General features: G+C 43.7%; 1 protein-coding gene across 1 annotated transcript in view; it reads left to right on the forward strand.

Moving 5' to 3' along the window:
• LOC134498594 (retinal guanylyl cyclase 2-like) overlaps positions 1-20,217 on the forward strand; it is a 109,076-nt gene that overhangs the window by 74,231 nt on the left and 14,628 nt on the right. The window contains exons 7-14 of the mRNA XM_063304752.1: positions 1,967-2,063; positions 3,069-3,200; positions 3,986-4,066; positions 6,281-6,457; positions 8,049-8,205; positions 9,522-9,671; positions 16,809-16,957; positions 17,806-17,969. Coding sequence (XP_063160822.1) covers positions 1,967-2,063; positions 3,069-3,200; positions 3,986-4,066; positions 6,281-6,457; positions 8,049-8,205; positions 9,522-9,671; positions 16,809-16,957; positions 17,806-17,969 — 1,107 coding nt within the window. The remainder of the gene's footprint in view (positions 1-1,966; positions 2,064-3,068; positions 3,201-3,985; positions 4,067-6,280; positions 6,458-8,048; positions 8,206-9,521; positions 9,672-16,808; positions 16,958-17,805; positions 17,970-20,217) is intronic.

Consider the following 20,217-nt stretch of genomic DNA (forward strand, 5'->3'; position numbering starts at 1 on the left):
AATTTAAACAATGTTATGCTGATTGACATTTTAGGAATCATAATTAATATTAATATAAACCTTTTTTTTAAGGTTTAAGTTATCAAAACATTACAGTATTGATCATCTTTAGTCAAAACTGTATAAATACCATTGGACCCAAATAATATAAGGTACTATTTATGTTTTATAATAGTACAATAAAACAATGCAAAGATTCAGGATGTGGCTGAAGCTCCCCCTGCTTGTCTTGTGCATAAAAAACAGGCGCAGCTTCAATCGCACTCCTGTGGCCACCATCTTGACTTTTTTGACTGCACCCTGTGGACACCCCTGTCTCGACAATAACCAGCTTCACAATGTATGGTCAGCCTCAGCCCATCCTCAGCCAGGAATCCACTCCAGATTTTGTCCACAGCCTGAGCATCATTCATCTCCTTTCTGGGTGGCCCAATTAGCTAATGATTTCAGGAAATAAATTGTGCTAAGTAAGGAATCCTGAAAGGGCAATTATTCCAAGCCAGGTGCTTGGACTCCTCTGACAATTTGGGCAGGGAGAGGAAATTACTGGCTTTCTGCCTCACCACTGTAAAAAATATAATAATAATGCAAAATTATTAATTGGAGCCAAAGATAGCCCAATGCAGCTGGATTCTTCCTATTGCTGATGCGCTACATTGCATCTCCCAGTTTTCCCTGGAATGGATTCAAGGCATCGGTGCAGCTTCAGAAAATGGGCTGACTTAGCAACCGAGTGAAACATGGGTTGCAAGGGGTGTTAACAGGCCAATCTCCCCACCCCTACATTGGTTTTGTTACCCAGAAGGCCTTTGGGCCCCAGAACCCTGGGAATTTTGATCTTAGTAGGTCTACACCTGGTCCATAAGGAAGGCTGAGCGAAGGAAGATCGATGCTTTGGAACTGTGGTGTCGGAGGAAAATCCTGAGAGTGCCTTGGACTGCAAGAAGATCAAACCAGTCCATCCTCCAGGAAATAAAGCCAGACTGCTCACTTGAGGGAATGATATTCAAGGCAAAACTGAAATACTTTGGCCACGTAATGAGAAGACAGGACAGCCTGGAGAAGATGCTGATGCTGGGGAGAGTGGAGGGCAAAAGGAAGAGGGGCCGACCAAGGGCAAGGTGGATGGATGATATCCTGGAGGTGACGGACTCGTCCCTGGGGGAGCTGGGGGTGTCAACGACCGACAGGAAGCTCTGGCGTGGGCTGGTCCATGAAGTCACGAAGAGTCGGAAGCGACTGAACGAATAAACAACAACAACAAAGGTCTAGACCAGTGTTTCTCAACCTTGGCAACTTGAAGATGGGTGGACTTCAACTCCCAGAATTCCTCAGCCAGCTGGCTGGGGAATTCTGGGAGTAGAAGTCCACCCATCTTCAAGTTGCCGAAGTTGAGAAACACTGGATTAGGTTGTGCATCTGTTCTCATCTGTACTTTATCTGTTCTGATTTTGCTTTCAACTTGTGCTAGATAGGGCCACCCATGCTGTAGACCAGAGGCTCTCCCTTTGCTAATATCTCTGATGATGTCTCATAAAATGGATCTCTGATCCATGGATGTGAAACCCCAATGAAATCTTACTGTGATTCCTTACCCTTCACATTTAAAACAATCACACCCTTTCCTGCATTGGAACAGCATCTTGCCCGACTGCAATTAAGCTCTGAAGCTTTTCCAAGGCCAGAAGGAGCAGTACCACTCAACCTCTGGTACTCTTCAGAGCATAGAAGCACAGTTCATAAAAGTAGTTGGCAACCCTTCTAGAGAATCCGCTTTGCTGTGACTCCAGGATGCTCTCAGTCCTACAATTTTTTTCCCAAAAGGTGACCAATGGTTGCCTCCGTTCCTCATTGTACTTTGGGTTTTTAAAATGAGACATGCTAAACAATGGTTTTAAGTAATAAGAAATGAAAGCTGTTGGGATCGCGGCCAATGATCTATGTGTGTTTTTGATCCCTTTTTCAGAAACAGTAACCCTAGTCGCCACGCTGTCAAAGGATCGCAGAAGCTATTTCTGACTTTAGACGATCTAACTTTTGTGAACACCAAAATCAGTAGAATGGTAGGTAATATGAGACCGTCTCACCCGGACACATTTAAGGGGTGTCTGCGCAGGTGTCAAAAAAGTCAAGATGGTGGCCGTGACTGTGCAATCAAAGCCGGTTGCATCTTTAAAAAGAGGCAGGGCTTTGATCGTGTGGCCACCCCTGCCATCCTGACTTTTTTGACCCCCTCTGCAGATGCTCCTGTTGCATTTGGCGTGGGAATTTAATCTAAAGCAGAATTGGAACCATCAATTTAAGACCTTTGTGCGAGTACATGAAACGTTGAGAAATTTCAAAGGATGTTAACAGAACAAATAGCTTTTATGAAGAAGGCAACTTAAGCTAGAAAAATCATATTGAGCCTGGTTCTAAGTAGAACGTCCTTCAAGTCTGATTATTATTATTATTATTCCTCCCCTGCCCCTCCTCCTCTCAAAGGTAGTTATTTCAAGAGAGTGGTTCTCCAAAGTCCTTGATATTTTGTCTTAGGCATCTATTCTCAGCCATGATTTTATGTTCAAAGGTTTTCCCCTCTGTTGCATTCCTTTCCAAGTGTCAGCAATCATGTATGAGATATTATGATGTCACAATGTGCTATAACCAATTAGAGTCATTTGTGTGCTAAGCTTATTACAAACAATAACAAACATGCTAAAGTGATAAAAGTTCACCATTATGGCCAGCACTCATCTCGTTTTACTTTAGAAATTCTCATTCGGTTTTAAACAGCTTGTAAATCTATTTTCTATTTCTTTTTTTCATCCTTTATCTGTTTTTCCTTTTTCTTGGTTCACATAGATTAGATAGATAGATAGATAGATACAAAATAACAAATGAAGCCCACTGCGCTAAGAAAAAACCTTTCTTAACCCTGTCTATAGTTGATGCTAACCAATCAGGGATCGTGCTAAGGATAAAAGGGCTTCTCCACACATTTGCAGTGAAAAAGATGATAAAAAATGGAAGGTTGGTAAAAGGAATATTTTTCATTGGTTACTTTCTGGCCATTGTTGCTTTCACAGAGACTAACTCTCGACAACCTCAGTGAGTCAAGGAGCTGCTCAGAAGTACACAGCCTGAGATCTGTGACCCATTCATTGTCGGTGAAAAGCACAATGCTGACCTATGAAACATCTAATGTGGCCATGTATGAGGTAACGGGAATCCTGATTAAATATGGGCAATGAGTATTTTTGGAGATCCTTCTTCATCTACATAGATGAAGCCCAAACCAGTGCTATAGACAAAAATGGGGGAGTGTTAGCCCTGCAAGGTAGACCAGACCAGAAAGCCAATGGCAGGTAGGTCAGGACTACAGATAGTCCTCGACCTGTGACCACTATTGGGACCAGAATTTCCATCGTAAGTCATTGTGGTCATAATTTAACTCACCACATGACTGGACCTGATTTCATGACTATTTTTATGACAGTCATTAAGCGAATCACCATGGTCATTGAGCAAATCACAGGTTGTTAAGCAAATCATTGCAGTCATTAAGTGAATCCAGCTTCCCTAATGGACGTTTTATGCCCTTTAAGGTCACAAATTGTGATCACGTGACCATAGGATGCTGCAGCTGGTTGTAAATGTGAGCTGGTTTCCAAGCACCCAAAATGCTTAATGACTGTTGTAAAAATGATACTAAAATCAGGTCTGGTCACGTGGTGACTCACTTAATGACCGCACCGCTTAACAGCCAACTCTCAACAACTTGTCCCTTGTCCCTGTTGTGGTTGTTAAGTGAGGACTACCTGTATTTGCTTCAAGGGGGTGATCCTAGCTACTCAGGGATCAAAGAATCAGCCTTTGTATACTAACCAGGTTAGTCCTATCCAGGGGAAAACTTGAAACTTTCAAAAATCAAGTGAATTGTGAAATTATATAAAACCATGTAGTTATGTGAACTTTGGTTTCAAAACCCTTGCTGTTTGGGCAGGGAGACTGGGCATGGCTGAAGAAACTGGAGACTGGAGTGACCAGTGATTGGAGGCACCGGGCTACCTGTGTGCTAACCAAGGTAGGGAGGGAGCGAAATGCTGCAGCCACTCTGTGGGTGATGCTTTCATTTGGATTCCTGCACTGAGCGGGGAGATGGGAACCAGAGCCCCCAACAGCCCCTTCAGAGGCTTCTGCGGGATCAGACACTCATCAAAATGACGAAATCGGGTTTATGCCCTGGCATCACAAGCACAAACACTTTCGTAATGCCCCTAGACACATCCTGATGTGTCTAGAGAAGGAGTGGAGCTTCCATTTTGCTGGCCCAGGGCTGCTTTTTCAGTTTTCCCACTTGACCCCCCCTCCCATGGATGCCTCTGGCCCCAACTCTGTGACCCCACTGCATTTTGACTCTTTGAGGATGGATTTAGCTGGCATTTTCGGTCTATGGAGTCATGATTTTGTATTGATTTAGCCTTCTCCAGACAGATGGCAGCCCTGAACCTTGACCAATCTCAAAGAGCTAACCAGGGTTAAACTTGGTTAATACATGGGTGGGAGACCACTAGGAGATCCCAGGGCTGTAGGTTGAACCAAGATGGCTTAGAAGAAGCCAGTGGCCCACCACCTTTGTATCACTGTCCAGAAAATTACCATAGATGCATTTATGAAGTCACCAGGATCTACTTTAGTCTGGCCACCGTCTGATTTGTAATCCAGGATCAGCAATCAAAGGAGCCATGGTGACTTCGAGTCCTTTCCTTATGCATTATTGAGTTTCTGTGTTTGAGCATGCAGTCCCCAAAATGAAAAGGGGAGGGACTGATTGAACATGTAAGGAAATCAAATCAAGAAATCTCACACGCATTTTAAATCCCAGGCTCATAAATCTGCGAAATGATTCAACTCCTTGGGCACCGTGGCCAATTCTAACACTTAGGTGCTCTTCGTAGATGACCTGAACTGATGTCTCCTACACCTTCCCCCAAGCAGAAGAACATAAAGCTAATTCTGCTAGATCAGGCCAAGTCCCGTCTTGTTCCAACATTGTCTCTTATGTTGCCCGGCCAAATGTTGGGTTGGATGTTCTGAAGCAGGAGGCAGAAATATATTAGTCTCCTGACATTCTTCCTCTGCATCTGGTACTTGAAAGCCTGCTGAACCAGACCTGGAGATAATATGTATATATTTTTTCATAAGAATTTTATTAGATTTAGAACAAAGATAAAAACTACAAAAAAGCAAAAAAAAAACCCCACCTACAAAAAGAAAAAAGAAAAAACTAAAAGAGTGTGAAAACACAAAAAGAGATTTTTTTTTAAAGATTACATAAAGAAATGACTTCCAACTTCTAACGATTTTCCATAATCAATCCCTTACTCTACATTAAACCAAAATCACATTATTTCTATAAATCGTTCTGGTGGCACATTATAAAAATCACTAAATACATTTGCTCCTTCCCCTTATATAAAGAAAAGAAAGAATATAAACCTCCCCATCAAAAATAACACTTATTTAATTATTCCCTTCCTACTACTATTCTATGCTTTTCTCTGCTATAATAAAGATCAAACTAAAAAGCATATAAATGGTCTGCCATTATAATTAATCATACAACAATTATAATAATCTTAATCATATTAAGCCTAAAGCCAAGCATTTATTATTATATCTTATTAAACTTAATCCAAGTCATTAAAGAGAAATTGAATAAACCCTAAAAACAGTCCAGGTAATTAATCTTAAACCCTTACCCCACTTCAAAATAGACCAAAGCATTTACATTTCTCTGCAATACACAGAAAGCATTTTAATATTGTGTCTTTAATTAGACCTGAGTTCCCTAAATTATCCATTCCCCTTGGAAAGCCATCCATTAATGGCCATCCTCCCATCTTGTAGTAAAGGGGTGGCTCCCTCCCTGTGGGACATCATCCCCATGGAGATAAGACTGGCCCCCACCTTAATACTCTTCCAAAAGGCCTTGAAGTCATGGTTTTGCCAGCAGGCCCAGGGATCCAAGGTTGGTGCGGAGCCCATTGTGGTTTGTTTGAATGTACTGTTGTTGCCAGGGAGGTGGGGGTGTAGTGGGTTTTGTATGTGGGTTTTTATTTCTGTAAGCCTCCCGGAGCACCGTGAGTGAGTTGGGTGGCCATATAAATCTCTTTATTAAATAATACATCAAATAAATAAATAAAAAAGAGTTCCATGGGTGACATGCGTGCTTTCTTAGATCCCCTTCCAAGAAGAGAGAATCTCCCTCTTCTCCTACTTTCTGATTTGTCTGTAGATGAGGGACCTACGCCATGAAAACGTGAACCCGTTTCTAGGGCTTTTATCCGACATGGGTGTCTCTGTGGCTGTGATGGAATTCTGCTCCAGGGGAAGTCTGCAGGACTTGCTGCAAAACACCGACATAAAGTTGGACTGGATGTTTAAATCGTCCCTTTTGATGGATTTAATTAAAGTAAGTCTCCTCCTTATTTCTTACCTTGCTATCCTAAAGGAGGACTTTTTCATCCCGAGGCAAAATTCAGCGCTGTACGTCCTGCAGATGGGAAAGGTTATCCAGAAGGGAACTAGATGTAGTTCTGAATCCAGAGAATCCCGGATGTGTATTAAAGTGCTACATCTTCCATTTTTGGATTTTAACCAAAGGTGGGCACAAATGACATTTGAAATTCTCTGCCCAATTCGTGAGTAGGCTTTTTCTAACAATTTCTTAAGGAAAGGCCTTCCCCTTTGGATGACTGTAGCATCGCCATGCAAAATGTCCAGTGGGATAATTCCATCCTAAATCTTACCATTGGATTCCGTGGAAGTGTGGGAAGGCTGCATATTGTGGGCGAGTGAATTGCGCAAAGGAAATCTGGATGAAATGAGTGTCCCTACCCCCCTCTCTTGTGGCTAAGGTTTTAAAGGGCTGCGGCTGGAGAAATACTTAGATCTGAAGGGCAAAAAGTATTTTGGAGGACATGGGGGCATTCACACACTTGTTGCATGCAACTCCTTAAAGGGGTTGTGTCTTTTGCTGAATTTCTGCAGCTGCTTCTTCTGCCATCTATATTTTTGTACTTTTTCTATATTTATAATGGTGTTATGATGTTTATTTGGAAGCTGCCCAGAGTCACTTGATAGTGAGATGGGCGGTGTATAAATTTAATTTAATACTTATAAATAAATAGGCACGTTTGTATGCCTACATACTGTGAAGCTCCTACCCCTTTGAATCCAAAGCTCGATCAGAAGTGATCCACTGTCTTGTCCTGTCTGCGTGATACTTTAATACTGAAGTTTTTTTATATTAAGCTGGGTTCTGAATGATTTGTTTTCCTCTAAAAATGGAGGTAGTTTGCTTTTGAAAAATCCTGCTCTATGGGGAAGGCTTCGATCCTGAGGTGCCTAGAAAAAAAATAATCTATTTTACAAAGTAAATCCAAGGAGCTAAACATGCTCAAGTAGCTTATGGATGGCCAACAGTCCTGTTTAGGGCAGCTTTCAGGCTTGCAAAAAGCCCCTGAAATTCTTGGATGTGACTCCAGATTCTTTCAGGGGAGGAGACAATTACATACATAAGAATTCATCGTATTAACTGAATTTAATACATCAAATATAAATTTGAGTCCATTCAAATTTAAATGAAAGGAGTCACAGGGGTATCCATAGGAGGTATCAATGCCATCATGGCTGCCATCTTGACTTTCTTGACACTGGATGGTTCTGGAGTCGAATAACATTTAAATTTTGTCTTATCCCTGCCAATTTCTTTGTCCCATGTCTCCTAATTTTGGGGTGTGACCCACGCCCCAACCATCCACTCCAGGGAGCATGGCCTCCATAGAAACCAGTTTGCATCTTATCCTAAATTTTAATAATCATCATCATCATCATCTGTCTTCTTGCCTATTAAGGCAGGAGGAAGACTTGCATCCTGCTGCCAGTTGAGCTAAAATCCAATCACCATCTTGAGGGGCCATTTCTGAAGGTTGATTTTTTTTTCTTCCATGTTTCTTCTATTTGCCAAGAGGAAAATGCCAAAGCTCTTTTTTCTTTTCCAGGGAATGAAATACTTACACAGCCAGGACATCAGCCACGGGCACCTCAAATCCCGCAACTGTGTGGTGGATGGACGGTTTGTGTTGAAAATCACCGATTATGGCTACGGCGAGTTATTGGCAGCCCAGGGCATCCGCCAGGTTCAGACCTCTGCAGAAGGTAAACAGTGACTTCCTTTATTTATTTATTTGTTTGTTTTCAAATTTTGCCACTGCCCATCTCCCCCCAGAAGAGAGAGACTGGGCAGTCTACAATAGAACCAGACTTCCTAGCAGCTGGCCTGCATTTTTCTCAAGGAAGAAGTAGAGGATTTTGGTGAATTTCTCATAAGTGGAATTCTGGGGATTTATCTTGCATTTATTTCATTTTGCGGGTACTGAGGAATAGGGAAAGAGGCAGTGAAGAGACAGATCATAGAGTTAGAAGAGACCATAGAGGTCTTCTAGCCTAACCTCATGCTTGGTGCAGGTTCCACTGGACGACCTCTGATAATGACCATGTAGCCTCTGTTTGAAAGCATCAAAGGAGGGAAGGGCAACGGGAGAAGGGGAGGAGAGGAGAGGAGAGAAGAAGAAGGGGAAGGGGAGGGAAGGGAAGGGAAGGGAAGGGGGAGGAGAGGAGAGGAGAAGAGAAGAGAAGAAGGGGAAGGGAATGGGGGAGGGGAAGGGGGGAAGAGGGGAGGAGAGGAGAAAGAGAGAGGGAGAGGGAAGTAAGGAGGGAGGGAAGGAAGGAAGGAAGGAAGGAAGGAAGCAAGCAAGCAAGCAAGCAAGCAAGCAAGCAAGCAAGCCTTATGTAAGGATTGCCTACCCTAATAGACTCAGACTCACAAGCAGGTACTTAATGATATCTGATTTATTAGAAGAATAGTATGCAAATACAGAGAAAGCTGAGAATGAGCAAAAGCGCACCAAATACAAACTAAAAACCCTCGGCTCAAACGTAATCCCTCCCCTCGCCCGGCCGTTGCAAACTCCCCCCCCCCAGGTGCTGGTAACCGTTTCTGCTGATGTCCTGGGAAAGGAACCTTGAACACACAAGATAACCCAAACACATTCCAATCCAGCAGCCAACAGATACAACCCCACGAGATGGAATCCTCCTCCCCTCCCAGACGAAACACGCATCAGCCAAATGACATGCGAAACGTTACGATGCAGCGGTAACATTGGAACGGTGAACATGACAATTATCCTCTATCCTCATGTTTTCAATGGCCTTAAATTCACCCAGAAGATAAACCAGGATAGAAGTTTGAATGAGTGAATAAATAAATAAATAAATTTCAATCCCAGAATGCTTTGTAGGGATGTTATTGGTAATTCAACCACAATGGAACTGGTTCAGATTTGCAGTGCAGTGAGAACTTAACCTATAGTTGAAAATAACTCTCCAACTTTTAGATATAGGCTAAACAGAGCAATTATTCCAGAATCTCCCAATTGCTGACTAATTGGGTCTTTGCTCTGGTTTTTCAGAGTTGCTCTGGACTGCTCCTGAATTACTGAGAGATCCTGAGGTGCACCCCAAAGGCACCTTTAAAGGCGATGTGTTTAGCTTTGCCATTATCCTGCAAGAAGTCATTCTTCGGGGACCCCCCTATTGCATGTTGGAAACTCCAGCTGAAGGTGAGCATCCTTGCTGTTCCAAGTTTCTGCAGCTCCTAAACACCACCGCTGCATTTCACTTTTCCACTGAACAGGGGCAGGAAATACACAAAAATGAGGGTGCTGCATCCTGTACTAGGAATGTAGCCAGAAAAAGAAATTGTATTTGCCTGTTGGCTCTTTACCTTCTATCGGCTGTCTGTGGTGGTATTCAAGCCAGTTGGGAATACAAGCCCCATCAGGCAAAGCGATCGTGGCCAATGTTCATGGATGATGGGAGCTATGTCCCATAGAACTGGAGGGTACCAGTTGGGATAATGTTGCACTAAGCAATTAGAGGTTAAAAGCTAGCTGATGTTGGAACAGAAACTATACTTTATATTACTGAAAGAGGTATGGAAAATGTCCTTTCTGTCTGGAAGTGGAATCTGGAAGTTAAAGGAATCGGTATGGCGCCTGTCCAGCCCCATACAGCTAAGCAAGGCCAAGGAAGCAAGACCTACCCAGATTTCAGAAAGGTATTGAGAAAATACCGTTTCTGGACTTCTTTCTACTTAGCAACCCCTTTTAGACTACTTGCTTGTGTCAGAAAAAAATGAAGTTCTGATTTTGGGTTTTAATGATTAAATGATTTGATGTGATAGAAATAATGTTATTAAGGTGAATCATGTATTCATATCTGTACTGGAAAAGGTTGGAAGTCACTTTCTGTTTCTATTTTCTCTCCGTTCCGCACTTTTATAGTTTTCCTTTTTTCTTTAGTCCTGTACTCTAGCTTTTCTATATTCGATATTTTGTATTTTAACTATACTCTGAAAAATGATAAAGTTGTTTATAAAAAAAAAAAGGTATTTTTCATGCTAGTCTGGAGTAAACACAGAACCTTGGAACCTGCAAGAGGAATTTCCCAGCCTCATTCATTGTGAGTTCATTAAGGTGGAGTCTCTTTGAAGGACTTGAAATGCTTTTTCCCAGCTTTCTCACTGTTGGGATTATCAGGGGTCAACTCAGCATTGTCTCATAAGCATAAGGGGGTGTTTCTAGTAAATGCATCTCTATTGTGTTTGTGGGATGTCACATGGGTCACCTGATTTCCACTTCCTCCTTCTTCCTTGGTCTGGGGATTAACAATCTCCATTACCCTTTTGGCACACCTGCAAGCAGGAGGTGCTGCAGAATGCAGCTCTTGTCCATTCATCTCGCTTGCACGCAGACACTTCTACTTCCATAAAAAATGTCTATAAAGAACCAGTGATGATTAAGTACTTTCTACTATGAATCTCTTCAGCAAAGGATCGTTACCTTGTGGTGCTGGAGCTTGAGCACCTCAGTGATGCCATGAGCTAAACCGTGAAGGGCCACCCAAGACGGGAAGGTCATGACAGAGAGGTCAGACTAAATGTGATCCCTGGGGAAGGTAATGGCAACCCACCCCAGTATTCTTGCCGTGAAAACTCAATGGATCAGTACAACCAGAGATATGTCGGTATACCATCGGAAGATGAGACCCCCAGGTTGGAAGATGGTCAAAATGCTACTGGGGAGGAACAGAGGATGAGCTCAACTAGCCCCAGACGTGATGACGCAGCTAGCTCAAAGCCGAAAGGATGGCTAGCGGCCGACGGTGCTGGTGGTGAACGGCGAATCCGATGTTCTAAGGATCAACACACCGTTGGAACCTGGAATGTAAGACCTATGAGCCAGGGCAACCCACAGATCAGCTAGATATGAGCTCACTAATATTCCTAAGGAATATGCAGTGGAGGTGAAGAATTGATTTAAGGGACTGGACTTAGTAGATAGGGTCCCGGAAGAACTGTGGACAGAAGTTCGCAACATTGTTCAGGAGGCAAAATACATCCCAAAGGAAGAGAAAACCAAGAAGGCAAAATGGCTGTCTGCTGAGACACTAGAAGTAGCCCAAGAAAGAAGGAAAGCAAAAGCCAACAGTGATAGGGGGAGATATGTCCAATTAAATGCAAAATTCCAGAGGTTAGCCAGAAGAGATAAGGAATTGTTTTTAAACAAGCAATGCGCGGAGGTGGAAGAAGACAATAGAATAGGAAGGACAAGAGACCTCTTCCAGAAAATTAGAACCTTCGGAGGTAAATTCCAGGCCAAAATGCGTATGATCAAAAACAAAGATGGCAAGGACCTAACAGAAGAAGAAGAGATCAAGAAAAGGTGGCAAGAATATACAGAAGACCTGTATAGGAAGGATAACAATATCGGGGATAGCTTTGACGGTGTAGTCAGTGAGCTAGAGCCAGACATCCTGAAGAGTGAGGCTGAGTGGGCCTTAAGAAGCATTGCTAATAACAAGGCAGCAGGAGATGACAGTATCCCAGCTGAACTGTTCAAAATCTTGCAAGATGATGCTGTCAAGGTAATGCATGCTATATACCAGCAAATTTGGAAAACACAAGAATGGCCATCAGATTGGAAAAAATCAACTTATATCCCCATACCAAAAAAGGGAAACACTAAAGAATGTTCCAACTATTGAACAGTGGCACTCATTTCACATGCCAGTAAGGTAATGCTCAAGATCCTGCAAGGTAGACTTCAGCAATTCATAGAGCGAGAATTGCCAGGTGTACAAGCTGGGTTTAGAAAAGGCAGAGGAACTAGGGACCAAATTGCCAATATCCACTGGATAATGGAAAAAGCCAGGGAGTTTCAGAAAAACATCTATTTCTGTTTTATTGACTATTCTAAAGCCTTTGACTGTGTGGACCATAACAAATTGTGGCAAGTTCTTAGTGGTATGGGGATACCAAGTCATCTTGTCTGCCTCCTGAAGAATCTGTATAACGACCAAGTAGCAACAGTAAGAACAGACCACGGAACAACGGACTGGTTTAAGATTGGGAAAGGAGTACGGCAGGGCTGTATACTCTCACCCTACCTATTCAACTTGTACGCAGAACACATCATGCGACATGCTAGGCTTGAGGAATCCAGGGCTGGAGTTAAAATCTCTGGAAGAAACATTAACAATCTCAGATATGCAGATGATACCACTTTGATGGCTGAAAGCGAAGAGGAACTGAGGAGCCTTATGATGAAGGTGAAAGAAGAAAGTGCAAAAGCTGGCTTGCAGCTAAACCTCAAAAAAACCAAGATTATGGCAACCAGCTTGATTGATAACTGGCAAATAGAGGGAGAAAATGTAGAAGCAGTGAAAAACTTTGTATTCCTAGGTGCAAAGGTTACTGCAGATGCTGACTGCAGTCAGGAAATCAGAAGACGCTTAATCCTTGGGAGAAGAGCAATGACAAATCTTGATAAAATAGTTAGGAGCAGAGACCTCACACTGACAACAAAGGTCCGCATAGTTAAAGCAATGGTGTTCCCCGTAGTAACATATGGCTGTGAGAGCTGGACCATAAGGAAGGCTGAGCGAAGGAAGATCGATGCTTTGGAACTGTGGTGTTGGAGGAAAATCCTGAGAGTGCCTTGGACTGCAAGAAGATCAAACCAGTCCATCCTCCAGGAAATAAAGCCAGACTGCTCACTTGAGGGAAAGATATGAAAGGCAAAACTGAAATACTTTGGCCACATAATGAGAAGACAGGACACCCTGGAGAAGATGCTGATGCTAGGGAGAGTGGAAGGCAAAAGGAAGAGGGGCCGACCAAGGGCAAGGTGGACGGATGATATTCTAGAGGTGACGGACTCGTCCCTGGGGGAGCTGGGGGTGTTGACGACTGACTGGAAGCTCTGGCGTGGGCTGGTCCATGAAGTCACAAAGAGTTGGAAGCGATTAAATGAATAAACAACAACAACACTATGAATCTACTAGTATCTAGATCTACTGAATAAAAGTAAGCCACCTCTATTTTTCTTCATCTAACTACAGTGTGAAGACTGAATTTATTTCTGAACATAATTAAGCTTAATGTGCAAGTTCTCTTTTTGGTTCATGCTTCTACTTTGCAAGATTGTTGTTAGCTGCTTGGAGTTCCTTTATTGACCTTTAAAAACTCCCATCAATCACCATCTGGGCTAAGTTGCTGGAGATCAGCTGTCAAACTGACTTGCCTTCTGTCTATTGGTTGTTTATGTGTGCTGGCCCTCCCTTTTCTTCCCCAGCATCCCCACAACCTCTTACAGTAATACTGGGGTGCTCATCAGCCTCTCTGCTCTGACTTTTAAATCTTTCTCAGATAGGAGAGGCTAAAAAAGAGGGGTATTTTTTTTTCCTTTGGAGCATTGGAAGGGATTGGGGGCTTTGAGAGCCAAGTCAGCATGACTCGGTGCTTGCCAGGGGACCTTTCACCTTTCACACAAGCACTTTCATCCTTTAAAACGCCTGAACTCCCCTCCCCAGATGGCCCCTGGCCCTGCCTACTTTTGGAGTGAAGCCTCATAGGCAGTGATTCAAGGGACATGGCTTATGAGATGCTACTTTTATTGCATGGTCCACAGAAGCTGTTAATGATGAAATCTAGCAACTAGAGCAGCCCATATATCCAGCTAAGATGCTGCGCAGAACCCGCAAACTCCCAGGCCTCTGGTAGAAGGCCCGAGGTTGAGGAAGACACACACCACCCGTAGAGGTGAGAAGGGAATTTTACACACACACTCTCTGCAGTTATATACACAGAATCAAACATAACATCTTTATTTTATTTATTTATTTCTCATACTTCTACACCGCCCATCTTGCGAGTCTGGTCTTATATCTCTTTCTCCTGCCTATGTGGCATAGTGGGCTGAGAGTGTCCAACTCTGGGATGGGAGGAACAGTTGATCTGTGTATTGTTATTGCGACAGCCCAGTCTGGTCTCAACCTGTTTGCTTTGTACCTTGCCCACTGTAGCCCTCACAGATATTGGCAGGTAACACTGGGACCTTCTCCTGTGTAATTCAGAACTTCAGGACCAAGGACAGCACCCCCTGTTTCTTGCTGCTCTGCCTTTTTTTTTTTAAGCTCCAAATTCTCTTTATTATTATTAATTTTTCAAGATATAATTAAGGCACATAATGCAGAATATAAGGCCGATAGAATACAAGTCTAAAAGAGAAACAGGAAAGGCTAAAACGGGGCAGGAATAAACAAAAAAGCCTATCAGACCAGTGGCTTCTGATCTTTCCCAGCACAGGTATAAAAGGTAAAGGTTTCCCTTGACGTAAAGTCCAGTCGAATCCGACTCTAGGGGGCGGTGCTCATCTCCGTTTCTAAGCCTTGGAGCCGGCGTTGTCCGTAAGGACCCGTCCGTGGTCATGTGGCCGGCATGACACGGAACGCCGTTACCTTCCCGCCGAAGCGGTACCTATTGATCTACTCACATTTGCATGTTTTCGAACTGCTTGGTGTGCAGGAGCTGGGACGAGCAACGGGAGCTCACCCCGCCGCGCGGTTTCGAACCGCCGACCTTCCGATCGACAGCTCAGCGGTTTAACCCGCAGCGCCACCGCGTCCCTATAGCACAGGTATAAAAGTACATAAAAGTTGATCTCTTACTATTAATTAAACATTTAGTAACATTGGATCTCTAAAATCAAACCGTTCAATCATCCAAACCTAAAATCAAGATGTAATGATTGCCTATTCAAAACCACTATCAGACTCACACAAGGCTTTCGTGGATATCCAATTTAATAATGAATAGTGTGCAGGATCACAAGCAAAGCTGAGAATAGTAAAAGCGCAGGATTTCTCCCAGTAAAAACCCAGGCAGGGTCCAGTCCCGCCCCCCACAGTCAGTACAATTCCATTCCCTGCGGGTGCCCCTAACGGTTCCTGCCAGTCTGCGGGAAATGTCCTTGACCAGTCAAGATAACCCAAACATGTATTCTTCACTCCTTGCATCACAGCCTGGTAGGAGGGAACAGGAGCAGCCCCCTCCTGTACAGCAACCCGTGTCAGCACCAACAGGGCATGGGAACATGCTACGATGTCTTCCAGGAACCTTGAAACAGGGACCATGTCACAAGACTTCGTTCTTTTGCGTTACCAGCGAATAGTCCAAGAGCAGCTTCCAGATGCAGCCAAGTCTGCCAAGTTCTTCTAGGGTGGCCATTTCATTATGCCAGACATGACTGACCTTTTGGAACAGCTTGAAACCTTGGCAGCTTTCCCTACTCTAAATTGACAAGGCTCCCATTCTGTTGTTGTTTAGAAGAGCTGGGAGGACCTGGATCTTAATCCAAGTCTTCGTCTAGGGAGACCCCTCACTTGCCATCTTTTAGCTTATCTTGTATTGATTTTATTGCAATTTCTTTGATGGTTGTGAGCTGCCTACAGTCATTGAGAGTTGGGTCATATACAAGTTTAATAAATGATGATGATGATGATGATGATGATGATGATGATGATGATACATCCCATGGGGTTTGTCCTCCTCTCTGAACCATATTATGAGATGGCTGCAACATTTCCCTACGGTGTCATGAGTACAGATGGTGAGCAGGAGGGAGCCCCTATCCAGGGGGGAAAATGCATGCATAGTTTAGGGGCTCTGAACTGTCCTTCAAAGAAACTCAGAAGAGAACCGCCTTGAGTTTTGGGGTTTATCTGTTTGGGTTTTCCCATGCTTCTTCAGTTTGGTAGGATTTTCCTGTCTGCAATAGCAGTAAATAAAACACTAGAAACTTTCTCCTTGTCTCGGTGTGGTCTTTGCTTAGTCAGGACATACACAGCCACCATGGACAAAATCAATTATAAGTTCAGTTATCACTCTTAGGGTATCCTTGGACATGTATGGTCAGGTTCACACAACACATTTAAATTGATTACTGCATTAAACCATTTTATTTATTGATTTGTTTGTTTGTTTGCTCATTCAATTGATTTAGAGGCCCAACTCTACAAGACTCTGAATTTGCTCAAGTCATTGAAACTTCAGCTAATCCAATGGGCTCATTTTGCACAGCACTCCAAGCTAGGGTCATCTTAACCCAAATTTTTTACTAACTAAGCATTGCATGTCATGCAAATTCAGATTCTTGATCTTTTACTGACCTGGTTAAGCCTGATGTGAACTCTCCAATAACTGTTTGCACAACACCTTTAACCTATATGTTGAAGTAACCATTTTCTGTGTCCGAGCATCACACAAAGCTGTACTGTGTGTTCTCTTGGAAAGAGGGAATTATTAGTGAGTGAACGTCTGATGAAAGGACATTCTTTGTGACTTCTCTTTGGCCCAGAGATTATAAGCAAGTTGAAGAACCCCCTGCCTGTGTTTCGTCCAAGCATTCCACTAGAAAATACCCCTTCGGGATATATCCAGCTGATGAAGCAATGCTGGAGTGAAGTGCCGAATCGAAGACCAACATTCGACAAGGTCTTAGAGCAGGTTAGGACTTGTTACATTTGCTCCCTCAGCCCGGCTAGCTGGGAATTTTGTGACATGGGTCAAAGCTGGGGAGCCCTTCTTCGCCAAGCATCACATGGAGAACTGGATCCAGTTCCAGGTACTGGAATCTAGCAAGGACAAAGATGAGCAAGTTCAGAAGAAAGCTACCAAGATGCTGAGGGAACTAGAAACAAAGCCCTGTCAAGAACAGTTAAGGAATCTGGATAGGTTTACCTTGAAGAAGAGAAGAATCAGTCGCTGAGGAGCAATAAGGTGGGAGTCTTCAGCTATCTAAAGTGGTTTCATATTGTTCTCTGTCACCTTGGAGGGCAGGACCAGAACCAAGGGCAGTGTTTCTCAACCTTGGCCACTGGAGGATGTGTGGACTTCAGCTCCCAGAATCCCCCAGCCAGCCATGCTGGCTTTGGAATTCTGGGAGTTGAAGTCCACACATCTTCCAGTGGCCAAGGTTGAGAAATGCTGACCAAGGGGCTGAAACTACAAGGAAATAGATGCAGGTTGGCATGGCTGGCTGGGGAATTCTGGGAGTTGAAGTCCACACATCCTCCAGCAGACAAGGTTGAGAATGAATGTATTGTTGGTAAGAACTGTCAGCCAGAGGAACAGGCTGACTCATGAAGTTAAGAATTCTCCTTCACTAGAGGTCTTCAGAAAGGTTGGATGGTCATCTGTCAGATGGTCTAGTGGATTCTAGACTAGAGAACTAGAGAGGGGCAGAGCTTGTGTCTAGTCCCATGCAGACTTAACCTATAAGAGCTAAATTTTGTCTAGTTGACTTATCAACATTGTGCCCCAAAGTCCATCCTTAATTCTTTTCCTCCCCCCAGTTCAAAACCATCAACAAAGGAAAACAGATGAATATCATTGACTCCATACTGCGGATGTTAGAAAAGTATTCCAGCAACCTGGAAGAATTAATCAGAGAGAGAACAGAAGAATTGGAGATGGAAAAACAGAAGACAGAGAAGCTGCTGTCTCAAATACTTCCTTTGTAAGTGCAAAGCCGTCAGCCTCTTCTGTAGATATGGTGTTTCTGTCCTACAAACTCTGGTTTGCAAAATGCATAACTTGCTGCTGTGGAATGGGTGAGTTGCAACACACACTTAACCAACTTGGTTAAAGATTGAGGTGCTGCCTGTGCATAAATCTTGGCTGGCTTCAATCTTGGCTAATTGCAAGCTTAATGGGATGTGCAGACCTTGCCTGTCTGATTAGTTTATGAGTCTGTGTATTGTATCAACCCAGAAAATGGGTTAATTAGTAACACATTTAAGTATGTTGCCACGCCCTGCTGCCAAAAAGCACTGAAAATCAGTTGAATCCCTTGTAATTTTGCATGATGGTGTTGAGAATAGCCTCTGTGCAGTTGCACCCACATTTTGTAATGTGGAGGGAAGGGCATCCATGGGGAGGAGTCAAAATCTGAAAGAGGGCAGGCGCAGTTTCATTGAACCCCCTCCCCTTTTGTCACATGCACGAATAAAAGGAGTTGAGCTTTGATTGCGATGTTGTATCTACCACCTTGCAGATTTTGACATCTCCCCACAGATGTCCCTGGTGGAGGGTTCCCCTTTACTGTCCTGGTCAGCCAGCCATGCCCTCCTCTGTGATACCATTCGATTACCATTCTCAACACATTTACTTTTCCATTCTGCCAACCCATTCTGTCAAAATTCAGTGGCCATTGAGTGTACCTAATTCTCATTGGGATGCCTCAGCCCTCCGAGGGAGATCAAATTTGGAAGCTAAAGCCATGCAGGCTAATACTATTTTTATGATAAGGTTACAGTAACTGGATCTTGCAAGTCTGAATGCGCTTCCCACCTCCCTCCCTTTATCTGCATGGGAACTAGGGAAGATCTTGTCTGAGATGCTTTTTCAAATTACATTTCTGCCCTGGACTCAGATTTCTTTTATCTGACCGTCGTCTTGGTTGTGACTCTTCCTCCTGTTCCTCAAGGTTGTTATTCCTTCTGCCCACTGCAGGATGCTTTGTTTCTTCCATTCTCCCCCACCCCACCCCAGCCCACTGAAAATACAGATAAAGACTGAGATACAGAAACAGAGATGTGGACTGATGGGGAAGATTTGTAGCTCAGGGTTGGACTGTTGGATTCTTGGAGTTCTCTGAACTTGTTTCTCTTCCTGCAGACGTTTCATTGCCAGGCTAGGCAACGTCCTCAGTGCGAACAGGGAGTGGGCCTTGCTCTCCGTTTACATACCGTGGCTTGCCCTGCTTGTGTTGGGGGGGGGTTGTTCTCTCCTTGGGGGTTGTTTGGTTGGGCTGTTGTTTGCTGCTGGGTTGATGGACTGAGTTAATCGTGCCTTGATTAGGGCGTATTGTGCTGTCTGATGGTTCATCTGGGGTTAATCCTAGTGCTGATTTTGGCATATCTGGGTGTTGGTTGCTGGCAAGGGAGTGTCCTGGTCTTTTGGTTTTTCTATTGTCTCTTTTGAAAGGTATGTAAATGTTGTTTACCTCTATGTGTCTGTTGATGGCTGCTTGGTCTGAGTGCCAGGGTCCCAGGAGTTCCCTGGCGTTTTTGGATTTGGCTTGGTCCAGGATGCTCACCGTTTCCCAGTTGAAAGTGTGGTTGAGTCTGTCCATGTGTGGTGAGATTAAGGAGTTCTCATCGTGTCTTCTGGCTGCTGGTTGGTGTTCTTGGATGTGCTCTGCTAGTTTTCCGTCTGCCTGTCCTACACAGCGGCTGTCACAGTCCTTACACTGTCTGTTGTAGATAACTCCTGTTTTTTTCTTCTTTGGCTATTGGGTCTTTTGGCTTGCTTAATATGAGAGTGGGGTTTGCTCGTTGCTTATATGTAATGCCTTGTCTCATTAGCCTTGAGTGGGGTATTGTTCTTCCTTGATTGTTCTTTGAATGGGGTGTACAAGCTACCACATATGAACAGCCAGCAACCTCTCCCTGATGCACTGATGACGTTACTTAGGCTGGTAATGAAACGTCTGCAAGAAGAACAGCAAGAGCAAAAAACAGCAAGGACCCAACAGGCAGAGGTATATCGTTCTTGTTCTTCTGCAGACTCTGGGCCAGAATGTTGGAGATACAGTAGAATAATTCTAGGCCTCGTTCATTAACTTTCAAAATGCAAGTTCATTTTTTTTAACCCCATGGACCTCAAATGGCTAGCCTCCTCCATTCATTTCCTCCTCTTAACAACCTTGGGAGATCGTTGGGCTGACGGTCAGGCTTCCCTCCTTGCAGTCTTAACAGTTAATC

This window comes from Candoia aspera, chromosome 5 (genome assembly GCF_035149785.1).
Source record: "Candoia aspera isolate rCanAsp1 chromosome 5, rCanAsp1.hap2, whole genome shotgun sequence".
NCBI classification, from domain to species: Eukaryota; Metazoa; Chordata; class Lepidosauria; order Squamata; family Boidae; genus Candoia; species Candoia aspera.